The sequence below is a fragment of the Pezoporus flaviventris genome, unplaced genomic scaffold, assembly GCF_033815535.1.
Source record: "Pezoporus flaviventris isolate CSIRO_AGI_PZ_B2104156 unplaced genomic scaffold, CSIRO_AGI_Pfla_v1 ptg000007l, whole genome shotgun sequence".
In the NCBI taxonomy this organism is placed as follows: domain Eukaryota; kingdom Metazoa; phylum Chordata; class Aves; order Psittaciformes; family Psittacidae; genus Pezoporus; species Pezoporus flaviventris.
Genome location: NW_026892555.1, coordinates 89,154,146 through 89,176,223, shown reverse-complemented (window position 1 = coordinate 89,176,223; position 22,078 = coordinate 89,154,146). Strand labels below are relative to the sequence as shown.

Here is a 22,078-nt window from a genome sequence, read left to right as displayed (position 1 = left end):
CTTCAAAACATCGAGGGAATTTTTTTCAGGCACCTAAACCAGAGCCCTAGAGCAGCATTTGTGGTGTTGTTAACGCAAGTGAACACAAGGAGGCACAGAGCTGTATGTTGCTTTTCTTGAACCTGCTCTCACAACTGTGTTCCCAGAGACTGTTGCGCAGTTGCTGCAATCTGGCGCACAGTGACAGACATTTTTGGCTGCTACATATTCCTCCAGTGTTGCTGGCACACACAGATTACACATCTTCTTAGGGGTGGGGGATCTTTGGAAGTATTTGGGTGTGTTCAGCTGAAAGGGAAACAGTGTGAAACTCGCCAGTTACTCACAACAGGGAACAGCAGACCTGTGGCCACCAATACTGTATAAGACCGAAATTGCAGCTCCTGCTGATGTTGGCTGGCTCTGGGAAATGTGTGGCCACAAGGTCTCCAGTGGAAAGTCTGACTTACTTGGAAACCTGTTAGAGAGCATGTCCTTTGCGTGCCCTGTCCCGATCAGTGAGAGACTGAACAGAGCTGAAAACTTTGCTTCTCTGTTCCTACTGATTTCGAAGGTAGGAACTTGCTACAAATAGCACTGGGAAAGAGTTCACCGGTTTAGTGCCTTGCCATAATTGTAGAAAACAAGGTGGTGCAGGGAGGGGTTACTCAGAGGGCAAGCTCCCTCTATGGAGGTACACCACAGCTGCTAAACGGAATCACTGTTTTTACCGTTGTGCACAGGAGTCTAACCCTTCTTAATGTCCTCCCTACCAGCCATCTCCTCCAGTTTTTCGTATTTGCCTGTATTTTATTGCTGTGCCAAAGTACCGATAGATCTCATTGGTATAGATGCGTTTCTGAAGCTCAGCTGCCGGAAATTGTTCTTTTCTCTCTTTTATAGTGATTAACTGTAATGGTCTTTGTTTAAAAAAGAAAAAAAAAAAGAGTAGGCTGATGAGGCAGGTATTGCACACAAAAATCAGTCACACCATGAAAACATATTCATTTACTTACAGAAAAACATAATCTGGAGTAGCATTCATGAATAAACAAACATCCTAAATCACAGCTGGACAGAAATCTGTGATGTTTCTCTGTGTTCTTACTTGAACAGGTAATATAACCCAGAATTAAAATATCTCTGTTTGATCAGGCTCAGAGTACAACATCTTTTTTATATCCAGAGTTTCAAACTGCCAAGCTTATTGCTTCTGTGGTTGGGTGATATTTTGTCATTCACCTGTGGAGTCTGAACAATGAAATATCATCTTGTTTGCACTCTCAGCAAAATTTTAAATATTTTCACAAAACACTGAGAATGCCTTTATCTTATTTGGGATGTTTCAATTTGGGGGCAATTCATCTTCTCAGAGCAAATGGGAGCTACTTCCAGACCTCTCTTGAGTTGGACATCCTAAAACTCACTCTTTAGAAGAATTACGCCCTCTGAAACACTTCTCTCTCCAGCTGCGACCATGGCAGCAAGTTAGCAAAGCCCTTTTCTTCTTCCTTCTCCCAAAAAAACCTGAACAGGATTTTCACTAAAGTTTTGCTCCTGCGGTAAATTCTCCGTGCTTTTCTGCAGAGATCTGCATTATTAGGTGTTGGCAGCTATACTTGCGGAAGAAGCTGACTGATGCAGAACCTGCTTCCTGAGAACCTTCCCTGCAGGTTGCTAGCCATGCTTCAGGACATCTAAATATGATGCGTTGCCATTTCTGAACTGCTGCAGTTTGCAATCCAGTTTATTAAAAGACCCTGAAATCAGCAATGGTACACCATATATACAGCATAAAGTTGCTATTATCCAAGAGGTACCCTGTGAGCCACGATCGTTTGTTTAGAAGAAAGACAGGAGGGCAGCACACCCCCTCCTTACATTCAGGCATCTCAGTTTATCCTGCCTTCATGCTGCTGGTTTTGTCACTCAACAGTACTGCTAACATGCCATGTAAACACAACCATCAGTTACAGGAAGAAGCATTCATAGTTTTACTTCCTTGCTTTGTTTTTTAGGACACCATAACCAATACCAATAACTTTTACCTTCTGTCATGCTAAAACATTCCCAAGCACTGATTTTTTTATTTGTGGCATGCCTGGTCTGCTGAGATTTTGTGTGCCTTACAGGGTTATGCAGACTTCGAAGGGAAAGTCTGCTCAGATATCTAATGGCCTCCCTCTAGTGGCTGTTACTAGGGAATAAAACTAGGGCTGCGAGGAAGTGAACCCCAAGGTTAAGTATGTGCATTAACCACTGCATGAAGATGAAAGGAAGTCAGCTTGAGAAGAAGGCTTATGCCATGTCCAAATATGACACAGAATTACTGACTTATTGCAGAATTACTGACTTATTGCCAAAGTTCAGTTATTGCTTTTTCAGTCCTGAAAATATCTATCTTGCTACTTCCTTTCCCGCCTTCCATCTCTCCCTCTGTGTCCTTACACATGACGATTTAAGGACAGCGGTGAGCCAAAATCTGCATGTAGAGAGTTTTTTGTTGCATTTTTGCATACCAAATGTACACACTTGTCTTTTAGATGGGAAAAATGCTGGGGATGCATGACTCTGTTTATATTTTTATAGAAAAAGATAGCAATGACAGTGTAGCAAGACAAAAGTTTGGGCTGGAAAACAGCCCATTAAAAATGGCAAAAGGTCAAAGCTCCTCTGGCTGCAAGAGGACCTTTGGCCTGGTACCTCTTTTTGTATCTCCTGCACTTCAGCTTCTGGGCATTAAGTGGAAGGTGAGCTTTGCAGGCTGTGTGAAATAAGCTGACCTGAGCTACATCTGCAGAATACACTAAAGAAACACGTCTCTTGGGTTTACGCTTCTAGCACAGCAAAAATAAAGACTGCTGCAGCTATTCTCTTGACCACCTTTATTGATGTTGTAGCTTGGGGTGTTGCTAGCTAAAAATACCAACTGGGTTCTACCTGAACCTCACTCTGTGACAAGGTTCTCTGCCGATGTCTCAGCTCCAGGCACTCCACAGTCAGGGGGTACGTTTTAAGCTCAAACTTATTTGCGAACATACAGGTGGAGTTAAAAAGCCACTTGAGGTCACCTGTTCCATATACACAAATGCCTCTGACATAATGGCCTGACAAAAGAAAAAGGAAAAAAGCAATGTCAGAATCAAAATCCAAATAATTTTGAAAAGTTTTATCTGCAAAGCCACTATAAATGATCTCCAATGGAACAAACATGCTGAAAGGTCTATTGGATGTGCAGTGGGAGTAAGCGTGAACAATGGGATGAAATGAAGAAAGTTACTTCAGAATAAATAATGAGCAAAATAAGGAGACAGAGCAGAAAAGAGTCATTACTAATTCAGACTCTTTTTCAGACAAGACTAAGACACAGCAAAGGGGAATTTCCTTCTGTCAGTGAAGAGAAACCGATACTTTTACTCATACTAGATTTTCCACTAGGTGATTCTGAGTAATATTGGTGTAATTTCACTGACTACAATGTAGTTATGCCCATGTGAAACTGCTATAACTGAGGAAGAAGTGACGGAGAAGCATGTACACATTACCATGACAACCTCCATGTGCCTTTTCCATATCAATCCACTTCACTGCTTTCAAGTCACCTTCCCATGATGCATTGGGCATGGAGCCTGGGACACCTGCAATTAGGTAACAGAATATCAAGTAATTAGTCCTTTTAACATCTGTGCGTTCAGGCTTATGTCCACTCTCTACGACCTTTCTCCACAGAACTAGGATGAAATACTTAGGAATATGCATCAACACATGCCTGGCTGCTAACCTTTTTGTCAAGCTTCTTCACAAAAAGCAGCTTTTGTGATATAAATAAGATGTCAGCCCAAGAGATCTAAAAACTTCACTTCAGAAATAAGCCTCCACTTTTGCAACAGCCTCAGTAGGATGCATGTGTGTACAATCACTCATAGAATCATAGAATAGTTAGGGTTGGAAAGGACCTTAAGATCATCTAGTTCCAACCCCCCTGCCATGGGCAGGGACACCTCACACTAAACCATGTCACCCAAGGCCTCATCCAACCTGGTCTTGAACACTGCCAGGGATGGAGCATTCACAGCCTCCCTGGGCAACCTTTTCCAGTGCCTCACAACACTCATAGTAAAGAACTTCCTCCTTATATCCAATCTAAACTTCCCCTGTCTAAGTTTTAACCTGTTACCCCTTGTCCTATCACTACAGTCCCTAATGAAGAGTCCCTCCCCAGCATCCCTATAGCCCCCCCTTCAGATACTGGAAGGCTGCTATGAGGTCTCCACGCAGCCTTCTCTTCTCCAGGCTGAACAGCCCCAACTTCCTCAGCCTGTCTTCATACAGGAGGTGCTCCAGTCCCCTGATCATCCTCGTGGCCCTCCTCTGGACTTGTTCCAACAGTTCCATGTCCTTCTTATGTTGAGGACGCCAGAACTGCACACAATACCCCAGGTGAGGTCTCACAAGAACAGAGTAGAGGGGCAGGATCACCTCCTTCGACCTGCTGGTCACGCTCCTTTTGATGCAGCCCAGGATACGGTTGGCTTTCTGGGCTGCAAGTGCACCCTGCCAGCTCATGTTCATTTTCCCATCAACCAACACCCCCAAGTCCTTCTCCACAGGGCTGCTCTGAATCTCTTCTCTGCCCAACCTGTAGCTGTGCCTGGGATTGCTCCGACCCAGGTGTAGGACCTTGCACTTGGCATGGTTAAACTTCATGAGGCTGGCATCAGCCCACCTCACAAGCGTGTCTAGGTCCCTCTGGATGGCATTTCTTCCCTCCAGCGTATCAACAGAACCACACAGCTTGGTGTCATCCGCAAACTTGCTGAGGGTGCACTCAATCCCACTGTCCATGTCAGCGACGAAGATGTTGAACAAGACCGGTCCCAAACCCATCCCTGAGGGACACCACTCGTTACTGGTCTCCAGCTGGACACTGAGCCATTGACCACAACTCTTTGTGTGCCGCCATCCAGCCAGTTCTTTATCCACCAAGTGGTCCATCCATCAAATTGATGTCTCTCCAATTTAGAGACAAGGATGTCGTGTGGGACAGTGTCGAATGCTTTGCACAAGTCCAGGTAGATGACGTCAACTGCTCTACCCCTGTCCATCAGTTCTGTAGCCCCATCATAGAAGGCCACCAAATTGGTCAGCCAGGATTTCCCCTTAGTGAAGCCATGCTGGCTGTCACCAAGCACCTTGTTGTTTTTCATGTGCCTTAGCATGCCTTCCAGGAGAATCTGCTCCAAGATTTTGCCAGGCACAGAGGTGAGACTGTCTGGTCTGTAATTCCCCGGGTCATCCATTTTCCCCTTCTTGAAAATGGGGGTTATATTTCCCTTTCCCCAGTCATTGGGAACTTCACCTGACTACCATGATTTCTCAAATATGATGGCCAGCGGCTTCGCAACTTCATTCACCAGCTCCTTCAGGACCCGCGGATGGATTTCATCAGGACCCATGGACTTGTGCACATTCAGGTTCTTAAGATGGTCTTGAATCAGATCCTCTCCTACAGTGGGCAAAAGGTCTTCATTCTCACAGTCCCTGCATCTGCCTTCCAAGACTTGGGTGGTTTGGTCAGAGCCTTTGGCAGTGAAGACCGAGGCAAAGAAGTCATTTAGAACCTCAGCCTTCTCCAAATCCTGCGTAGCCAGTTCTCCCGAGAGCTTCCGGAGGGGGCCTACATTCTCCCTAGTCTGTTTTTTATTTGCTATGTACTTGTAGAATCCCTTCCTGTTATCCTTAATACCCCTAGCCAAGTTTAATTCTAACTGGGCCTTAGCTTTCCTAACCTGGTCCCTAGCTTCCTGGACAACATCCCTGTACTCTTCCCAGGCCGCCTGTCCTTGCTTCCACTTATTATAAGCATCTTTTTTCATTTGAATTTTCCTCAGGAGCTCCTTATCCATCCAAGGAGGTCTCCTGGCCCTCCTGCTGCACTTCCTTCTAGTTGGGATGTAACCTTCCACCTTCCCAATCAGCAGTACCCTCCTGGTGCTATTTGAACGGTAGGCTACTGACACATAATAGCTTCACATGAATATAGGCTCTGTGTAGCACTGCTCAACAACGAGAAAAACGTCCCTGAATTATCAATACTGTTTCTAGCACAAATCCAAAACATAGACCTATCCTAGCTGCTATGAAGAAATTTAACTCTTTTCCAGACAAAACCAGCATACTCTATATACTATATATACATTTTCATCACAATGAGATGGGAACAAAACCTTGTCGAGCTTGCGTGAAATGCGTAATAGCACTGCTTTGGAGTTGTGGGACTTGTGCAAAGAGAGGGATCCTAGGCCCTTTAAATATGATTTTAGCTAAAATAAACTTTTAACATTTTAATCTCCAGTTCTGACCTCTCTTTTTAAGGCTAATTATCCTGTCTTCCTGATTTTGTAACTTCATTTAAAGCATGGATTAATATAGGCTATTTATTTTGCTGGTTAACCACAATCCTAAATGGGGTGATTACAGCCGTTCTGTAAAGCACATTTTCACCTTGTGACTGCAATACATGCAAGAAGCCCTCGGTGCTGAAATGGTAGCTGAAGGTGTCATCATCCTAATCCTGGGGTTTTCTAAAAAATAAAGGTAAAAGCAAAGCAAGGTTTTGTAGATATTTAGTGCTATTTCTATTCCTTTCATAGATGGCAACAAGTACAGTATCTCCACAGTTACCATAACCCAACAGCTATTTTGCTTGTGAGCTTGAAGGGAAGCACAGTGGAGGACAAACAAGACCATGAAGGCACTGTATAATGTCAGGAGAGACTGGGGCTTTTTTTGAGAAATTGGATAGGAGAAAGGTTAAGCATCAGAGGTTTTTTTCTGTTTGCTTGCTTTGCACTGTGTTTTTAAGAACAGCTTGTTCTTGGTAAGTAAGGATGGATGTTTGCAATTACCAAGTCACAACTTATATAACAGATGCAAAAAGACCATCTGATCTAACAGCAGAACCACCATAGCACTTTGCCATAAACAGAGATATGTGGCAGCTGTAACCAGAACTTACTACTTTATTTCTCCCTCTCTGTATATTGGGCTGTTATCAAATAAAATAACATGCCAAAAAGTGTGGGTTTGTCCTGGGGAAAATTCAGAAAATGTTATTTTTCTGTAGAAAGCATTAAGCTGAAGATAACACTTCATAAAAGACAAAAAGAGGAAGTGATGGTAGGGGAGAGATACTTTAAATGGCCTGCGATGTGTATTACCATCCTCAATTAAAAACCTGTTCATAACAGATGGCAGTAAATGTGGTGTGCAGAAAGACTTGGAAAATGCTGACACAGTGGAGAAGCGGCAGGATGACTGACAAAACAGGAATGACCCCAGGACATCCACAGAAACACTGGAAGGCACTGCCTTCCAGGAATACAAAATTACTGACTTCACATTATTCACCATCTCCCAGATAGAGCAATCTAAGCATTTTTGTAAGTTAATTCAAGACTGGGGGAAAGTATGGCTCAGCACTGAGAAAAAAATGGATTTAACACATTTTCTTTTAAATATTTGTTTGAGCAACTGACTTCAGATTCAAAAGCTGTTCTGGGGTCCTGTTTGTGTAAATAGTTTGTTTGAGAATTGGTGGTGATGTGAAAGTTAATATAAACTTTATCATAAGTTGCTCACTCTCCTTTTATTCAGCCCTCATTTCCCACTCTGTCTTGGTTAGTAGAGTTTTGTTCTTGTGCCTGAAAACAGGGAGGGAGGAAAAGCCTCTTCATGAGCAGCCATACTGAGCACTGTTCTAGAAACGAGTTTGCCACCACCAAGTCTTAGAAATAGCCACTAGCAGAACTGCACTGCTTGGGTATGAAGACAGCCACGAGTCACTGGAAAGACAGGCCACCTCCTCCAGAGCCTTTAGTTTCATGTCTTTCCTTGTTAGCGGAAGCTAACAACACTGGAGGTGCTTTAGCTCCAGCTAAAAACACTGGAGCTCTTCATAGAACAAAAGCAACACAACCTGTTTCTCCTTTAAGTTCTTCCTGTTTTTTTTTGCCACTGCAATTCAAGTGAGAGCTGATCTGTATGTGTTGGCCCCAAGAGACAGCCCACTCCCTTTCCACCTTGCACTGGTACCACATATTACGAAGACAAACATAAGCATCTCACACAAAACGAGCCACTGTGTCGGAATTTCTGTAATACACACTGAATGTAAACTGACACGGGGCTGGGAATCTTGCATCATAAAAGGCTGCCTGATTTGCTGTGGCCTTCCAAGTCCTCTCTCTGTGATTATAGGATCAAATCAACACATCAGTTAAAACCTAGCTGCCAACAGGCTAGTCTCCACCAGTCCCCTGAAGCAGCCTATGTTTCCTCATTGGCATCTCTCTCTATTGAAGGGGACAACTTCTTTACATTTCTGTGCCACAAAGTGATTCAAGCTTTTCTCCTGCACTTTATAAGCTGGGGCACGGGAGTTTGTACTTCACATATCTGCCTGAAATGCTGTACATATGACCCTTGGGAGTATTATTCTGCAAGACCTGATCGAAATCAATCCTAACTTTTGCTGGCTTTTGGGGCCATGTGTTTATGTTTGGGAATATGCAGGGCCGTATATAGTGGTTCATGTATAGGCGGGCAAGCACATACTCTCAGCTCTATAAGTGAAGTTGTGCAGCCCACCAGTGTACGCAGGCACCTGGAAATTCACAACCCCCTTTGGTGGCTTTTGGAAAAGCAAGATGGTATAAGGAAGTGCAGGTGGGACTAGTGAGGCAGTATGGCCAAAGAGTGTGTAAGCCAAGGGGATGCCATGCTGCACCTCTGGGCCTTCATGGGGCACAGCAGCAGCTGCTACTCAGGAAGGCATGCAGCAGCATCCTTGAATCTGTCACACTGCAATGCCCACATCCATCCTAGGATGCCCCTTACCCAGTCATGGGTGCTAATCTTCCAGGAGACAGCTCAGCCAAGTGGATGAATGTCCAGGATGTCACACTCAGGGGGGCACAGTGTGCCTTCCTCACTTGCCACTAGCGCTGCAAACATGGGCTCTCACCTGCTGGGCAGTTTTTCCATGTGAAACAGTAGAACTGGTGAAAAACCTGCTGGTGGACACCACCAAGAGCCACCAAGATCTGGAAACACCTCCTTGGAGATGTGAGCTGTGGTGGCCATCACGGAAGAGCTGTCACTACGTAATGGCCAAGTGGCAGCAAGTGCTGGGTGGTAGGTGCCATGGTGGGGACATCTGTGCACTCCCCAGACCTGATGACCGACCTGGGATCCTGTTGAGCGTCACCCAAAAGTGCTCATCAGGGCTGTAGGTATCCTCAGACCACGCCAGCAGATCGATGGCACGCTGGTCCTGCAGCACAAACTCCACAAATGGACGGGTGACGGCCACATACGCAGAGCCAAAGTAGATGGTCAGGTTGTGGGGAGGGGGTGTCTTGCGCACAAATGTCACAAGCATGAAAGAAAAGAGAGAGTATAATTGCTCCCTGTGCACATATCTGGTGCGGAAGGTGATGTGGGGGGGTGGCAGCACGCCGGGGGTGACGTTCTTGCCCCCAAAGCGCTTCAGCAGCTGGACGATCTCCCGGTTGGTCTTCAAGGGGAAGTCCTGGCCGCAGGTGTTGAGCAGGTAGCGCCAGGGCACGCCCGAGGCCAGCAGGTCTCTCATGCAGTGGAGGTCAGCCCGCAGGCGGGAGATGCCACCGTAGACCACCCGCTCCGCCTGGGAGGCGAGGAAGGCGTTGGGGAAGCAGCCCAGTAGGCGCTGCACTGCCCGATGGAAGTGGGCCGGTGCCTTGGCATCCACGTGGATGCAGTAGATGTTCTGGGGCATGTACACTGCCCTGAAGAGCTGCTCAAAGGTCTCAAACTCCTTGTGCAGGGTTATAACATAGGCAATGGGGAAGGCGGCCTCTTCAGCTGAGAGGGTGCAGGTGATGTAGTGATTCCGGGTGATATACTCCGTGCAACTGGATTCTCTGGATGAAGCTTCTAAAGCATTTTCCTTCATAAAGTGCACCTTGTCTTCAATCAGTGCTTTGCAGGTTTCTGCTAATGTTGAATTCACTGAGAAGTTCAGCCTCCAAAGAGATTTTTGGCTGTGGGACATGTACGTACCACAGCTTCCTGCCCCTCAGGCGGAAGCCCTGCCTGACCAGCAGTATGCTGCACACCTGTTTCAGAGCCATGGTCTCAGGGGAGCCCATACTGCCCACCACTTGCTGCCTGCCATGCCACAGCAACATGGCAGTGCCCATCAGTGCTGTGGCAGCCATAAGCAGTCTCACCACCTGTTGACACCACATGGTCCACACTGCCAGCCTCAGGCCACTCTTAGGCTGGTGACACCTCCCAGTGGTCCCACTGTGAGGGGACACAAGAGCAAGGCTGACCTGTCAAAAGCACTGCCACAAGACAGCTCTGTCCCCTGGGAAGGGCAGTCTTGCCGCTGTCTGCAGCTGTCCCAGCACCCAGGGATGCTCCCGGCACCTGCTGCCTTCATGGCATTTCCAAACACAGCCCTCAGGCCAGTTCTGGGGACAACAGGACATGCGCCCTGCGGGCCGTCCCTACCTTCTGGTGGTGGCCACCATGCTTGCGACACTCCTCGGTGCGTATGAAGTCCAGCTCATGGACACAGAACTTCACTCCCAGCTACGTCCAACCTATTTTAGTCCCTTCCAGGTTCTCCAACAGTAAATTAGGTTTGTTTTGATTTGTTTTGTTTTCAGTTGTCATCTTGCAGAACTGCAGTCAAGGAGTTAAGCTGCCAGTGTTAGGAGGATGGAGAGAAGCTGATGAGCAAATGCAGGTAGGACTGAAACAATCACCTCTTAACTCTGTATGGGAACAAGACTTTCTCTGACTGGGCTCATAAGGCAGCACGTAAGAACAATTTGCTCCGAAATCATGGTTTATCTGTCTTCTTGCTTGTCCTGTGAGACAAGTTCTCCCACCTGTTCATGGGAGGGAGGTGGCTGGTAAAGATATGGGGGAGTCCTCAAAAGAAGAGATTTTCTTTCAAGATAAGATTGAATCAGTGGAGAAAAAAAAACCACATCCCTCCTCCTTAAAAATGTACAGAGGCTTAATTTTGTATTTTGACCCCATAAATATTCATTTCAGTGGGGTATGTGAATGCAAAAGTATGTGCATGGAGGGACAAGGGGTTAACTAATATAAACTCAAGGTTATCAGACCTTAAAGCAGACCTTAGAACCTGGAAAGAAGGAAATAAAACTCGGGGGGGGGGGGGGAGAGGAGGGGTGTGGAGAGAGGGGAAGTTATTTAAAACTACTTCTTTCAAGGCAGCCATCTGAATTAAGGCAATGCCATCAGGCTGTTGACAGTCATAAGAGGGCTAAACTGCACCTCATGTCTTGAATCGTCTGATAGATAGTAATGAAAGAGTCTCCGTTATAGTACCTTCATTTGAGGATGTGTTTTGAAGGAGGTTTTTCTGAGTTGTTAGTGATCCATAAACTAGTGTCTTTGGCAGGGTAGTCCTGCATCAGAGCAGCTGGAATCTACAGGGCTGATCAGGAAACACCTACTTCCCAGAGCAGGAGTGAGCTGGACCTGTGGGGACATGCTGGGCACCAAGGACAGAGACAGAAGAGTTGCTGTGCAGGAAACACCAGTGCCCACCCCAGCACCCATTCAGGCATGGTTCTGGCAACTTCCACCCTGACTGCTCAGGCAGGGTGCTGGCAGGAGGGTTTGTATCTCAGCAAGTGCAATGTAGCTTTAGGTGTGGTCAGATGAAATTTGCTTGTAGGTGAAAGGAGGGGACAGGTTCGGGTTGCTTGATGGGAGTTCCCCCCCCTAAACAAATACAAGGGCTGTTGTCAACTCAGTATCTGGGAACATCAAGAAAAGCCTCTGTTACTGCAACTGGACTGACATTTAGTTGGTTACATGCATGAACAGTGACAGACATCACCTGATGCCAGAATTTAGAAAGAAAGAAATTCTTTCTTAAATTACTGTCATCTGATTCTCTTCTTCTAGGAGTTGTGCTGCTTGAAGCCTATGTGTGATAGATCAAGCAAAGGAGCACAAGGCCATTTATTAGCTATTACAGGCTTTTCAAAAAGACTTCTTGAAGACATACCCTTCCTTATCCCATCATCACTAAGTAGTGTTTTACCGAGAAGCAAACAACTGGTTGTGAAGCATTGTTCCTACTGAAAACAGTACTTGAATTCCAATGACTGCAGATTGCACAGAGACCAAACCCGACTTTTAAGTTAGCTTTTTTTCAGATGAATTATGAACTACCTGAATGGTAGATAGAGGACAAAAGTAATTTTTCAGGAAATTCTGCCATGAAGATGGTGGCTTTGTGATTGATGTGATAGTGTTGCAACACCTTCCCTTAAGCAGGTTTTGATCATGAGATTACACCGGCTTTGTGGGCATAAGACTCAGTCACAGGAAAATCCCTTCTTTTTTTAATGCCTTATTCCTATGAGAAGTTCTTGCTCAATAAAGAAGACTCATTAATGGAAAATATGATCAAGACAATAAGGATTAGTAATATGAGTAACACTGCAGACAGAGGTACAAAATATATCTTTTCTAGAACATGGCTTATTCAACCAGCATCGTTGTCTGGAATCGTCAAAAAGCTTCTGCGTCACTGTCTGTCTGTTGAAAGGTGGACACTAAGCTAAGGAAAAGGAACAATTCTAATAGGCAGCACAGAATTACTGTAGTGCTTACTGGTATGATGCTTGCATTGCAGAGAAGGCTGTCCAAGAGGCTGCCTACAAACAACAGTGGGATGGAGAGGTACCAAAGCAGTTCTGAACTGTGAAGTTGCTGTAGTGAGAAACTCAGTGCAAGCTAAATTGCCTGGAAAACACACAGGTCTGTTTGTACAAGCAAATGGCTTTATAAAAACTTAAAGAATTGGCTAACGTGATTGATTAGCGTTCTAACAGTGCTGCTCAGAATTTTCTAGTATTATTCTTGTATCCCACTCCTACATCCAAGGGATGTGAATGAGATGTTCCTTGAGAGCCACCAGCTCTTGTTTGGATGTAAAGCTACTGCTTCCAATAAACTGCAGTGAAATTTTAACAAAGACAACTCCCATCTGTCTTAAGAGAATACTAGCTTGACTCACAGTATTACCCGCCACATGCCTGCTATTACCTGAGACATACTGTATGCCAACCTTCTTCCTTATTTTTCTGTCTATCACTCAGCTCCCAAATGAGGAATTGCCATCAGGATGGTACAGATAGACTTTCAAAGTTCGGGGGTGGTTTAACACTCACCTTACAAACAAACTACACATCACTGACAAAACAAGTGAATACATTCACAAGCTTCATGCTGCTTGGAGAGAACTGAGGTGAGTCTGACCCTTTGCACTTAGACAGACACAATATGTAACTATATCAAAAACACTTAAAATCGTGGTTAGCATACAGCTAGGTGAATCCTTGGAAAAGTAAGAACAAGCCAGAATGAAACATCATCTTCCATGGAGTCCCAATTTCTGTCATGTTAGCTGCAACAAGAGAAAAAAAATCACTCAAAGATACCAGGTTGAGGTTGCTGATGTTCCCAGTCCACCGTACTTGACAGGAAGCTGCTGGAGGCCCTGTGATCTGCCCATTCAGACCAGAGAATGGTCTGGGTTTTGGGCTTGTACGGCTTATGCTCCTTTCCCCTTCCCTTCCTCTGAGACAGATGACCTACAGCTGATCACCATTCTGCAGGCTTCTTCCAGAAACCAGGAATAAAAGTGCTTATGTCCTGGCACTTTCTCTGTAAATCCCCAGCTTCCCTTAAACCGAATGTCTGCCAAGCACCACTCATGTTCTCTGTATATGAGTGGGATGTGCATGACCAAGGCATGTCCCAGAGGTGGGACCATCCTGTCTATGAGTAACTGAATGAAATTTGTGCCAGCCAGAATGAGAGCAGGGAAGAGAGGTGTGTTACTGTGGCTAATGGCTGCAGAGCTGCTAACCACCTTGCGCTCCATGTAAGGTCAAACCACCCCAAACTTGTTGCTGTTGCACTCTGCAGTGACAGGAAGCAAAGAATTGCTGACCATGGCACCATTGCTACATCACAGCATTTTGAGGGAGAGAAAGGAATCACATGTTAGGGTCTTTCCATGGAAGCTTAGAAAGGCTGCTCTAGCATGCCAGGATGTGTCTGCAGCCTTGCTCAGCTGCCAGAACATAACTGAGCACTCTTACAGGGCAGACAATGAGTGAATGATTTTTGTAACAGCCAGTTGTTACATGTAGACTTTCTCTTGCAGCTCGTATCTTGAGGGGATTGCTAATGATTTAACAGCTCCTATATTAGGACTAGCAATACTCATTTCATCTCCACAAAACGAAGGCTGATGCCCCAGTAGCCAAATGTGTCCCCACACTTCTCTGCTGTATGCCATAGTTGGAGACATGGGTAGTGGGATGAAGTTTTCGATGCTGGATTTGGGGTGACAGAAAAAGCAGTGTGTATGGATGTGAATGTTCTCATGCTGGGATTTTTTTGGGTATCCAGGACAAAGGATCCTGGATGAGTGCCAGGACATGCAGTCTTTTTCACTTATTGTCAGGGAAAGAAGGCAATAAAAAAGCACAGCATTGAAACACAGGTGAAGTTCAGCATGGGGGAACTGGTAAGAAACAGCAAGGAAAGAAAGTTGAAGCAGGCATCACCTAGCTACTTACACAACAGAAGTCCTTGATATTTTGGAGCCTTCTACTGGCACATACTTGCTGGTGTGCACTTCAGGACCAGTACCATGCTTGGCAGCGGTGGGGCTGTTCCTCGATTGGGATTCCTGTGTTCCCCTTAGCTGTTGTAGTGCACTATATGTGCGCTAATGTACATCTTCTGGTTTGCTTCCACCAGAGAAGGAATCCAGCCCTTCTGTACTAAGGTCATTATCTGAATAAAACTAGTGTGCCATAAGAAAGAGCAGTTGGATGGAAAGGACTTCAGAAGCAAACCTCTGCTCCCAACTACAACATTAATTATGTAACCACAATCAGCAAATCAAACTTGCCTGTGCAAAGCCTGCCTCCAGAATGCCATGCTCTGTGCAGCAACACAGTGCCTTCTGGAAACACACCAGCTAGTTGTGTAGTGGTGATTCCTCAGCATTTCCCTCAGCGACGATGCCACATGAAGCATATTCCTGAAGTTCTTGCTCCTCTTGTTCATGGCTCTGCAAAGGACCCTAAGCTGCGCTGATGCGATTTCTGTGGAGCCATACAGCAGCACCCTGTTGGGAATAATCCTTCCCCAAAAGCATTAGAATGCAGGTGCAAAACCCCATTTCTCCTGGTTATGATTAGGTTTCTTGTTATGCCTAGATTGCTTGTAGCATTTGGCCAGTTTGGATATTACAATATACTCCACTGTGCATATCCAGTGTGCTTCCTGAAGGGTTGTTTCCAAACTTCTCTGCTTCTTCACTGAGTTTCTTGAGTCTTGCCTGCCGTTCACTTCTAAATCCAGCTGCAGCGGTAGCCCCAGATGTAGCAACTCCTGCCACTGTGAGTGGAGAGGACCTTCACATTTGCTAGTGAAATGCGCTTCAGGGCTGGCTCTGGGCAGAGGCCCTGTGGAGAAGAGGATGAGCTGCCAGCATCTTTTCATTACTAAATAGCTAAGACTTCACTTGCTTCTTCAGTGGTATGGCATCTTCATGAATGCTGGTTAAGTTCTGAAGCTAAAGATGACAGCTATTAAAACACATCTGTCCCAACCACAACAGCAGCAGCTGTTGCACATACCCTGGTAGAGCAGGTAAGAGACAATGTCTTGGCTATGTTTCCCAGGCTGCGGTAACAATTCTTGTCTCTTTGTAACAGGGCAGAACAGACAGAGGCCAACTTGCTAAGAAGCTGTCAACAGGGACTCTGGAAAGGGTCTGGATAAGAGGACATTCTTGCACACCTGAATTTGGGAGAGATTCCTAAATATGAAACCTGAAAAAGAAACTCGGAAAACAAGTGCAGGAGACTAGGAAAGAGGCTTACTTTGCATATGCACAAGTTCATTCAGCCATAGGTTTGAGAGAAGGGATGAGGATGGTGGTTGAAGTACTCTGGGAGATGAGCTTCTTACCTAAATATGTACTGCTGATCTCTGGTGATTTATTCCCTGCCCCTGAACACCCTGGCTGGTCGTTCCCATAACCACCAAGCCCCTTCAGCCCTGCCAGCACAGTCACTTACAGCACTGTGTAGTGATCCAGAGCAGGACTGCTTACAAATAAACTCTTTTATGCTTTCCAGACTGGTATTAATCCAGAACCTGGTGCCAGCAGCACCTAACAGAAAGGTTGAAGTAGAAACTAATGCCATTTTTACAGGGCAGTAAGCTACCTGTGGCACACAGATGACATTTGTTCACCAGACTATGGACTGGCCCTCTTAACATATTTGTTTTGGCTTTGAGGATGCACTCTTGAATATTTCCTTATAGCTTACTTGCCAGTTGGAAGGTGCGCATAGTATAAACTTGAAGATTAAAGCAAAGCTATGATTTGTTTCATTGGAATCAATGTGAGAGAACTTACTATAGGTAACAGCTTTAGAACACAGACCTGTGCATGTGAGTTTTAAACAAAGTCTGTAAGAGTGATATAACCCATGGGACTGTAAAGTTTGTATCTCCATATTGTCATTTCCTAGAAGTTTGTCTTAAATGCAATAACAAAAATATGTTCAACTAGCAGTGTTGCATTTCCCAAATACACCTCAGCTGCACTAGAATGGAAATTGTACCAAAACTGTTGATAACAACTAAGCATACACGATGCCTTTAAATATTTCTGCCCTACCCTTCCAAGCTCAGATGTTAAAAAGTGCCCATATGCAGGCGGCATTGTAGAAAATGGCGTAAGCCAGGCTCATGGCTCACCAGCACTGAAAGGGGAAGGTCTGGCTCCTGTTCCTCCTCTCCTTCTCATTTTCCTCTCCCATTTCTCACATCTGCATGTTCACCCCCAGCTTTAATTCATGCTTCAGCGCTGGCCAGATACTTCATCAAGCCAATTAAATTCACAGATTGAGGATAGTACACTGCTTTTCTTCAGATCAGGTGACTTAAACTGGCAAAGCTCCTAGCACAGGTCTGGTAGGCAGGAGGAAGTAGGAAGGGATAAGGAGAAAATTTCCTATTTTGGGAACAATGAGCTTTTAGTGCTCAGCTGTCTTGTGCACCCACACCCTTAGTAAAGAAATGGGACTGATGCAAAGGTGACAGGGCAACCATGCTCTGTTATTCTTCAAGTGAGCCAATTCTGAAGATAAAACAGTTTAATCCAGTGTGTTAGAGTGGGAGTTATGTATCAGTGCTCCAGTGCTGGCTTTGCCCATGGTCTAGTTTAAGACACTAGGAATATAGTTTCATCCTTTTCTGCCTGCTTCTGTGAAAGAGAAATAATAGGACCGACCTCCCTTCTAAGAACATGTTGGTATCTCTGAATAAGAAGTGCTTCTATTACTCCTTCTGACCTTTATTTTCCCACTGAACAATGTGTAAGTTACTAATGGACCAGCATATGTGTATGTCAATGTACATATTGGTGTGTATCCTGAGGGATTATCATTTAGGACTGCCTATATCCCAAGTCAAGCATATCTTGCACCTTTGCCACATGAAAGTGGGGACAGGAGTTTGGCTTGGAAGAGGATCCAGTAAAAACTACCCTGAACGACTAAATATCATTAACTCTGGATACACACCTCTCCCACAGCAACCAGAACCCACTTTCTACTCTATGTAGACAGAGAGGGAAAAGGTGACCCAGTGGTTATGCTGCTGGCCTGGGAAGTAGCAACTAACCTGCACTGTGGTGGTGCTTGCTTCATGTGAGACCTGGGGAAAGTAATTTAGGGCCAGTCACTTCAAGCCTACATACTTTGCAAATACTTTCCCTTATTTTCCTCATACTTCTCTTTGTTATCTGAAAAGTGACTTTCAAGAATTTTCTGTCACACAGAATTTATGTGGGAGATAAGTGGCCTGAGAGAAATACCAAAGATAAGTTAAGACTGTTATTTGAAAACCAACTGAATGGGACTTGAAAGACTTTAGCTTTAAGGGGCTAAAAAAAAAAAAATAGCTTGGTCTTCATTGCATGTCTCTGGGTAATAAGCTATTTTAAGATTTGGGAATCAAACAGTCTTTTTTAATCTTTTATCTGAACTGAGAATATTGTGAGAGTCCGAAATATCAAATCTATTTGGTTTAGTTTTTTCATGATACACTGTCCATCCAAACTGGTCCTTAAATGATCTCTTTGCTTGCCTGGAGACCTGCAACTATTTATTCTAACAGCTGGACAACTGCCTCACACCATTATCTGCCTCTGATATGCCTGAAAAGCTGAAAGGACGTGACCTGGTCAAACTTGGATAAGAGGTTTTTTTAGAGCCAGGAACTGAGTCCCAGTCTAACACCCTGTGCATTGAGAAGGGTGACTTCACATCCCAGAGTCTGGATCTGTCTTGGATACATTCAGATGAGTGACACCCTGTGCTATGCTTACAAGTTTGGATTCAAAACTGTGGACAATAGCAGCCCCTGAATACATCTGCGAGAGCTGCATGGCCATTTTTGACCAGACACGCTAATGTAATGGCAGAGAAAACAAGGAGGAAGGAAACATACCTGCTGTGGAAATGTTACATCTTTTGAATGCAAAGAGAAAAAGCACAAAAAATGTCATGCCAGTGTGCAACACTGGAAAACATACAGCAATAATCATAGAAATATACAGTGAAATATGCAGCCTCTGTAAGCTACACAGTGTAGTACAACAAATGGCAACCACCTAAAGCTTTCTGCTTGTGGAGGACACATCTGGTCCCAGGTTTATTGCTTCTGAGGCAATAGACTATAACAAGATCACAACAACCAGCTTCTTGGAAAAGTCATGTAACTACAAATAGTATCTGACGATGATCATACTATAAATATCTCAAACAGTAATCATTTGTGCACCTCGTGCATGCCAGTTGTAAAATACTTATGACAAGAGCAAACACTGTTCTCACAGAGTTAAGTGATAATTTGGCCTTGCAAAATGGACCCACAGTCTACTGCTTAGGCTAAAGTAGACATGCTCTGTCCCACTGTTAATGCTCCCTGTTTTTGTTTCCCACAAGTTCAGTAGGGAAGGGGTGGAAAAACAGAAGAAAAAATGACAGGAGAAGAAATTTATCCTGTTTCCATTCCTAACAGTTCTGCTTTGGGCTGCTGTGAAGCTCTAGGGAGTTGGGTGCAGTAAAGTCCTACCAGATGCTTCTAAAAGCATCAATGTGCATGGGGGAGAAGTCGCAAGCATCTTCTAACCCTTTCCTAGTAATTTGAACAAAGTAAAACTAATTGTAAATATCTAAGGTGAGAATGAAAATACTCTGTTTCACTAAACAAATCCTCGACCTTGCACAGTGGGGTTTAGGCAGTAGTTATGAGTACATGGGGTTTTTTTGCAGGTGTTATGTGAGAGATGGCATGTGTGTGCCCACAGAAAAGCATATGAAGACTAGAAGCAGATTCTAGCCTGAACTCACATTGTTTTCTGGCTCTGGAGTAATAGATAGGGAGCAACTGAATTCTATTTGTGAAAAATAAAATTCCTCCTAGAAAAAAGAAGATCTTGTTGTCGTGGTTTAAGCCCAGCTGGTAACTGAGAACCATGCAGCCACTCGCTCACTCCCCCCCAATTCTTCCCCCCCTGCTCCTGAAGGATGGGGAGGAGAATCGAAATAATGTAACTCCCACCGGTTGAGATAGGAACAGTCCAGTAACTAAGGTAACACAAACCACTACTGCTGCCACCAATAATAATGACAAGGGAAATAACAAGGGAAGAGAATACAACCGCTCACCACCCGCCGACCGATACCCAGCCCAACCTGAGCAGTGATCTAGCCCTTCTGGGTAACTGCCCCCAGTTTATATATTGGCCATGAAGTGCTGTGGTATGGAATACCTCTTTGGCTAGTTTGGGTCAGGTGTTCTGTCTCTGCTTCCTCCTGGCTTTCCATGCCCCTCCTCACTGGCAAAGCATGAGACTGAAAGACCTTGATAGGAATAAACATTACTGAGCAACAACTAAAAACACTGGTGTGTTACCAGCACTGTTCTCAGGCTAAAAGTCAAAACCACAGCACTGCGCCAGCTACTAAGAAGGAGAAAAATGATTGCTACTGCTGAACCCAGGACATTTCTAAAAACACTTTCCCTACAATGCTTACATATTTTAAACTTTATTCCTTCGCTTTTCTTCATCTCCATTTTTACAGATAAAATGTTTAACACCTGAAATGTCCAAGGATTGCAATTTGAACTTTGATCCTCTGAGTTACTTCCTGCGTGGGCACAGAACAATAAAGCACATCTTGCACTGCTCTGTCACGTCTCCCTCAATGGTCAAAAAGGGCAAGTAAACTTATTTGATAGACCAGCCTTTTCTTATCAGTTATGATCCAATTAAATTTTTCATCTAGTCTTTGTGAAAATCAGCCTTGGATATATGTCTTTGTGTGTTTGCATGCATGTGCACACCTGTGCATGCACCTGTGTATCTACAGAAAACAGAAGCGAAGGAGTACTCACCTGGGATCCTGTTGAGCGTCACCCAAAAGTGCTCATCAGGGCTGTAGGTATCTTCAGACCACGCCAGCAGATCGATGGCACGCTGGTCCTGCAGCACAAACTCCACAAATGGACGGGTGACGGCCACATACGCAGAGCCAAAGTAGATGGTCAGGTTGTGGGGAGGGGGTGTCTTGCGCACAAATGTCACAAGCATGAAAGAAAAGAGAGAGTATAATTGCTCCCTGTGCACATATCTGGTGCGGAAGGTGATGTGGGGGGGTGGCAGCACGCCGGGGGTGACATTCTTGCCCCCAAAGCGCTTCAGCAGCTGGACGATCTCCCGGTTGGTCTTCAAGGGGAAGTCCTGGCCGCAGGTGTTGAGCAGGTAGCGCCAGGGCACGCCCGAGGCCAGCAGGTCTCTCATGCAGTGGAGGTCAGCCCGCAGGCGGGAGATGCCACCGTAGACCACCCGCTCCGCCTGGGAGGCGAGGAAGGCGTTGGGGAAGCAGCCCAGCAGGCGCTGCACTGCCCGATGGAAGTGGGCCGGTGCCTTGGCATCCACGTGGATGCAGTAGATGTTCTGGGGCATGTACACTGCCCTGAAGAGCCGCTCAAAGGTCTCAAACTCCTTGTGCAGGGTTATAACGTAGGCAATGGGGAAGGCGGCCTCTTCAGCCGAGAGGGTGCGGGTGATGTAGTGATTCCGGGTGATGTACTCCGTGCAACTGGATTCTCTGGATGAAGTTTCTAAAGCATTTTCCTTCATAAAGTGCACCTTGTCTTCAATCAGTGCTTTGCAGGTTTCTGCTAATGTTGAATTCACTGAGAAGTTCAGCCTCCAAAGAGATTTTTGTGTGTTCAAATTAACAGCATAAAAAAAAATTAGAAGCGAAACACTGAAAATTAGAACAGCAAAGAAGCAATACCTGAGTCTACTCATTGCTGCTCAGAACCATGAGAAAAACAGTCTCACTTGAAATATTGCAAAGAGGTCAGATCAGACACCACAAACAGTTTTTTCTGCTGGCTGCTCATGTTTTCTGCTTGAGAATAGATGTATCCGTCTGATGCATAGCATACAGCTGCTGTCTTCACTTTCAATATTAATAGTTTCATAGTCATCATTGATGTAGAAGCAGCATAAGTAGCAAACAATGTGCAGGCAGAAGCTGCTCCACAGCACCCTGAAGATCAAACAGACATATTGCATAATTACTGGCTAAGCAGTGAACAGCCGGCAGTATATATTGTATATATTTCAGTGTCTCTGAATTCAGTTTACAGATAAGTTCTTAACTGCTCTCTGACCTAGTAACTTTACTAGCTGAAAAAGTTCCTGAGTGTGCACCTCATGTCAGGAACCCTCATATTTACCTTGTGTGTAAATCCTTTTTTTTTTTTTTTCCTTACAGGAACTTTTTTTAACCACCCAAGTGTATCAGTCATCACTGCTTCAGAATTACAAAAAGGCCTGTTCAGCACACTGTGCTACCATGTAAGGCCACCAACATAATCACAT

At 45.0% G+C, this 22,078-nt stretch overlaps 1 protein-coding gene and 1 long non-coding RNA gene across 2 annotated transcripts; one reads left to right on the top strand and one right to left on the bottom strand.

Annotated features, from left to right (window-relative positions):
* Positions 1-2,488: 2,488 nt before the first annotated feature.
* GCNT2 (glucosaminyl (N-acetyl) transferase 2 (I blood group)) lies at positions 2,489-21,734 on the bottom strand. Its single transcript, XM_061449444.1, has 3 exons — positions 20,578-21,734; positions 3,525-3,617; positions 2,489-3,086 (listed from the first exon to the last, which is right to left on the bottom strand). The coding sequence occupies exons 1-3, from the start codon at positions 21,497-21,499 to the stop codon at positions 2,896-2,898; spliced, it is 1,206 nt and encodes a 401-aa protein (XP_061305428.1). The 5' UTR covers positions 21,500-21,734; the 3' UTR covers positions 2,489-2,895.
* Positions 12,060-13,686, top strand: LOC133266427 (uncharacterized). The gene is made up of 3 exons (XR_009742403.1): positions 12,060-12,834; positions 13,176-13,324; positions 13,404-13,686. It is a non-coding gene; the product is annotated as an uncharacterized LOC133266427 (long non-coding RNA).
* Positions 21,735-22,078: the final 344 nt, after the last annotated feature.

Coding starts and splice junctions, on each gene's coding strand:
- GCNT2 (XM_061449444.1), bottom strand. CDS start 21,499: ATGAGTAGACTCAGGTATTGCTTCTTTGCTGTTCTAATTTTCAGTGTT. Junction 3,618..20,577: donor GACGCTCAACAGGATCCCAG/GTGAGTACTCCT, acceptor ACCTAATTGCAG/GTGTCCCAGGCTCCATGCCC. Junction 3,087..3,524: donor GGCACATGGAGGTTGTCATG/GTAATGTGTACA, acceptor TTCTTTTGTCAG/GCCATTATGTCAGAGGCATT.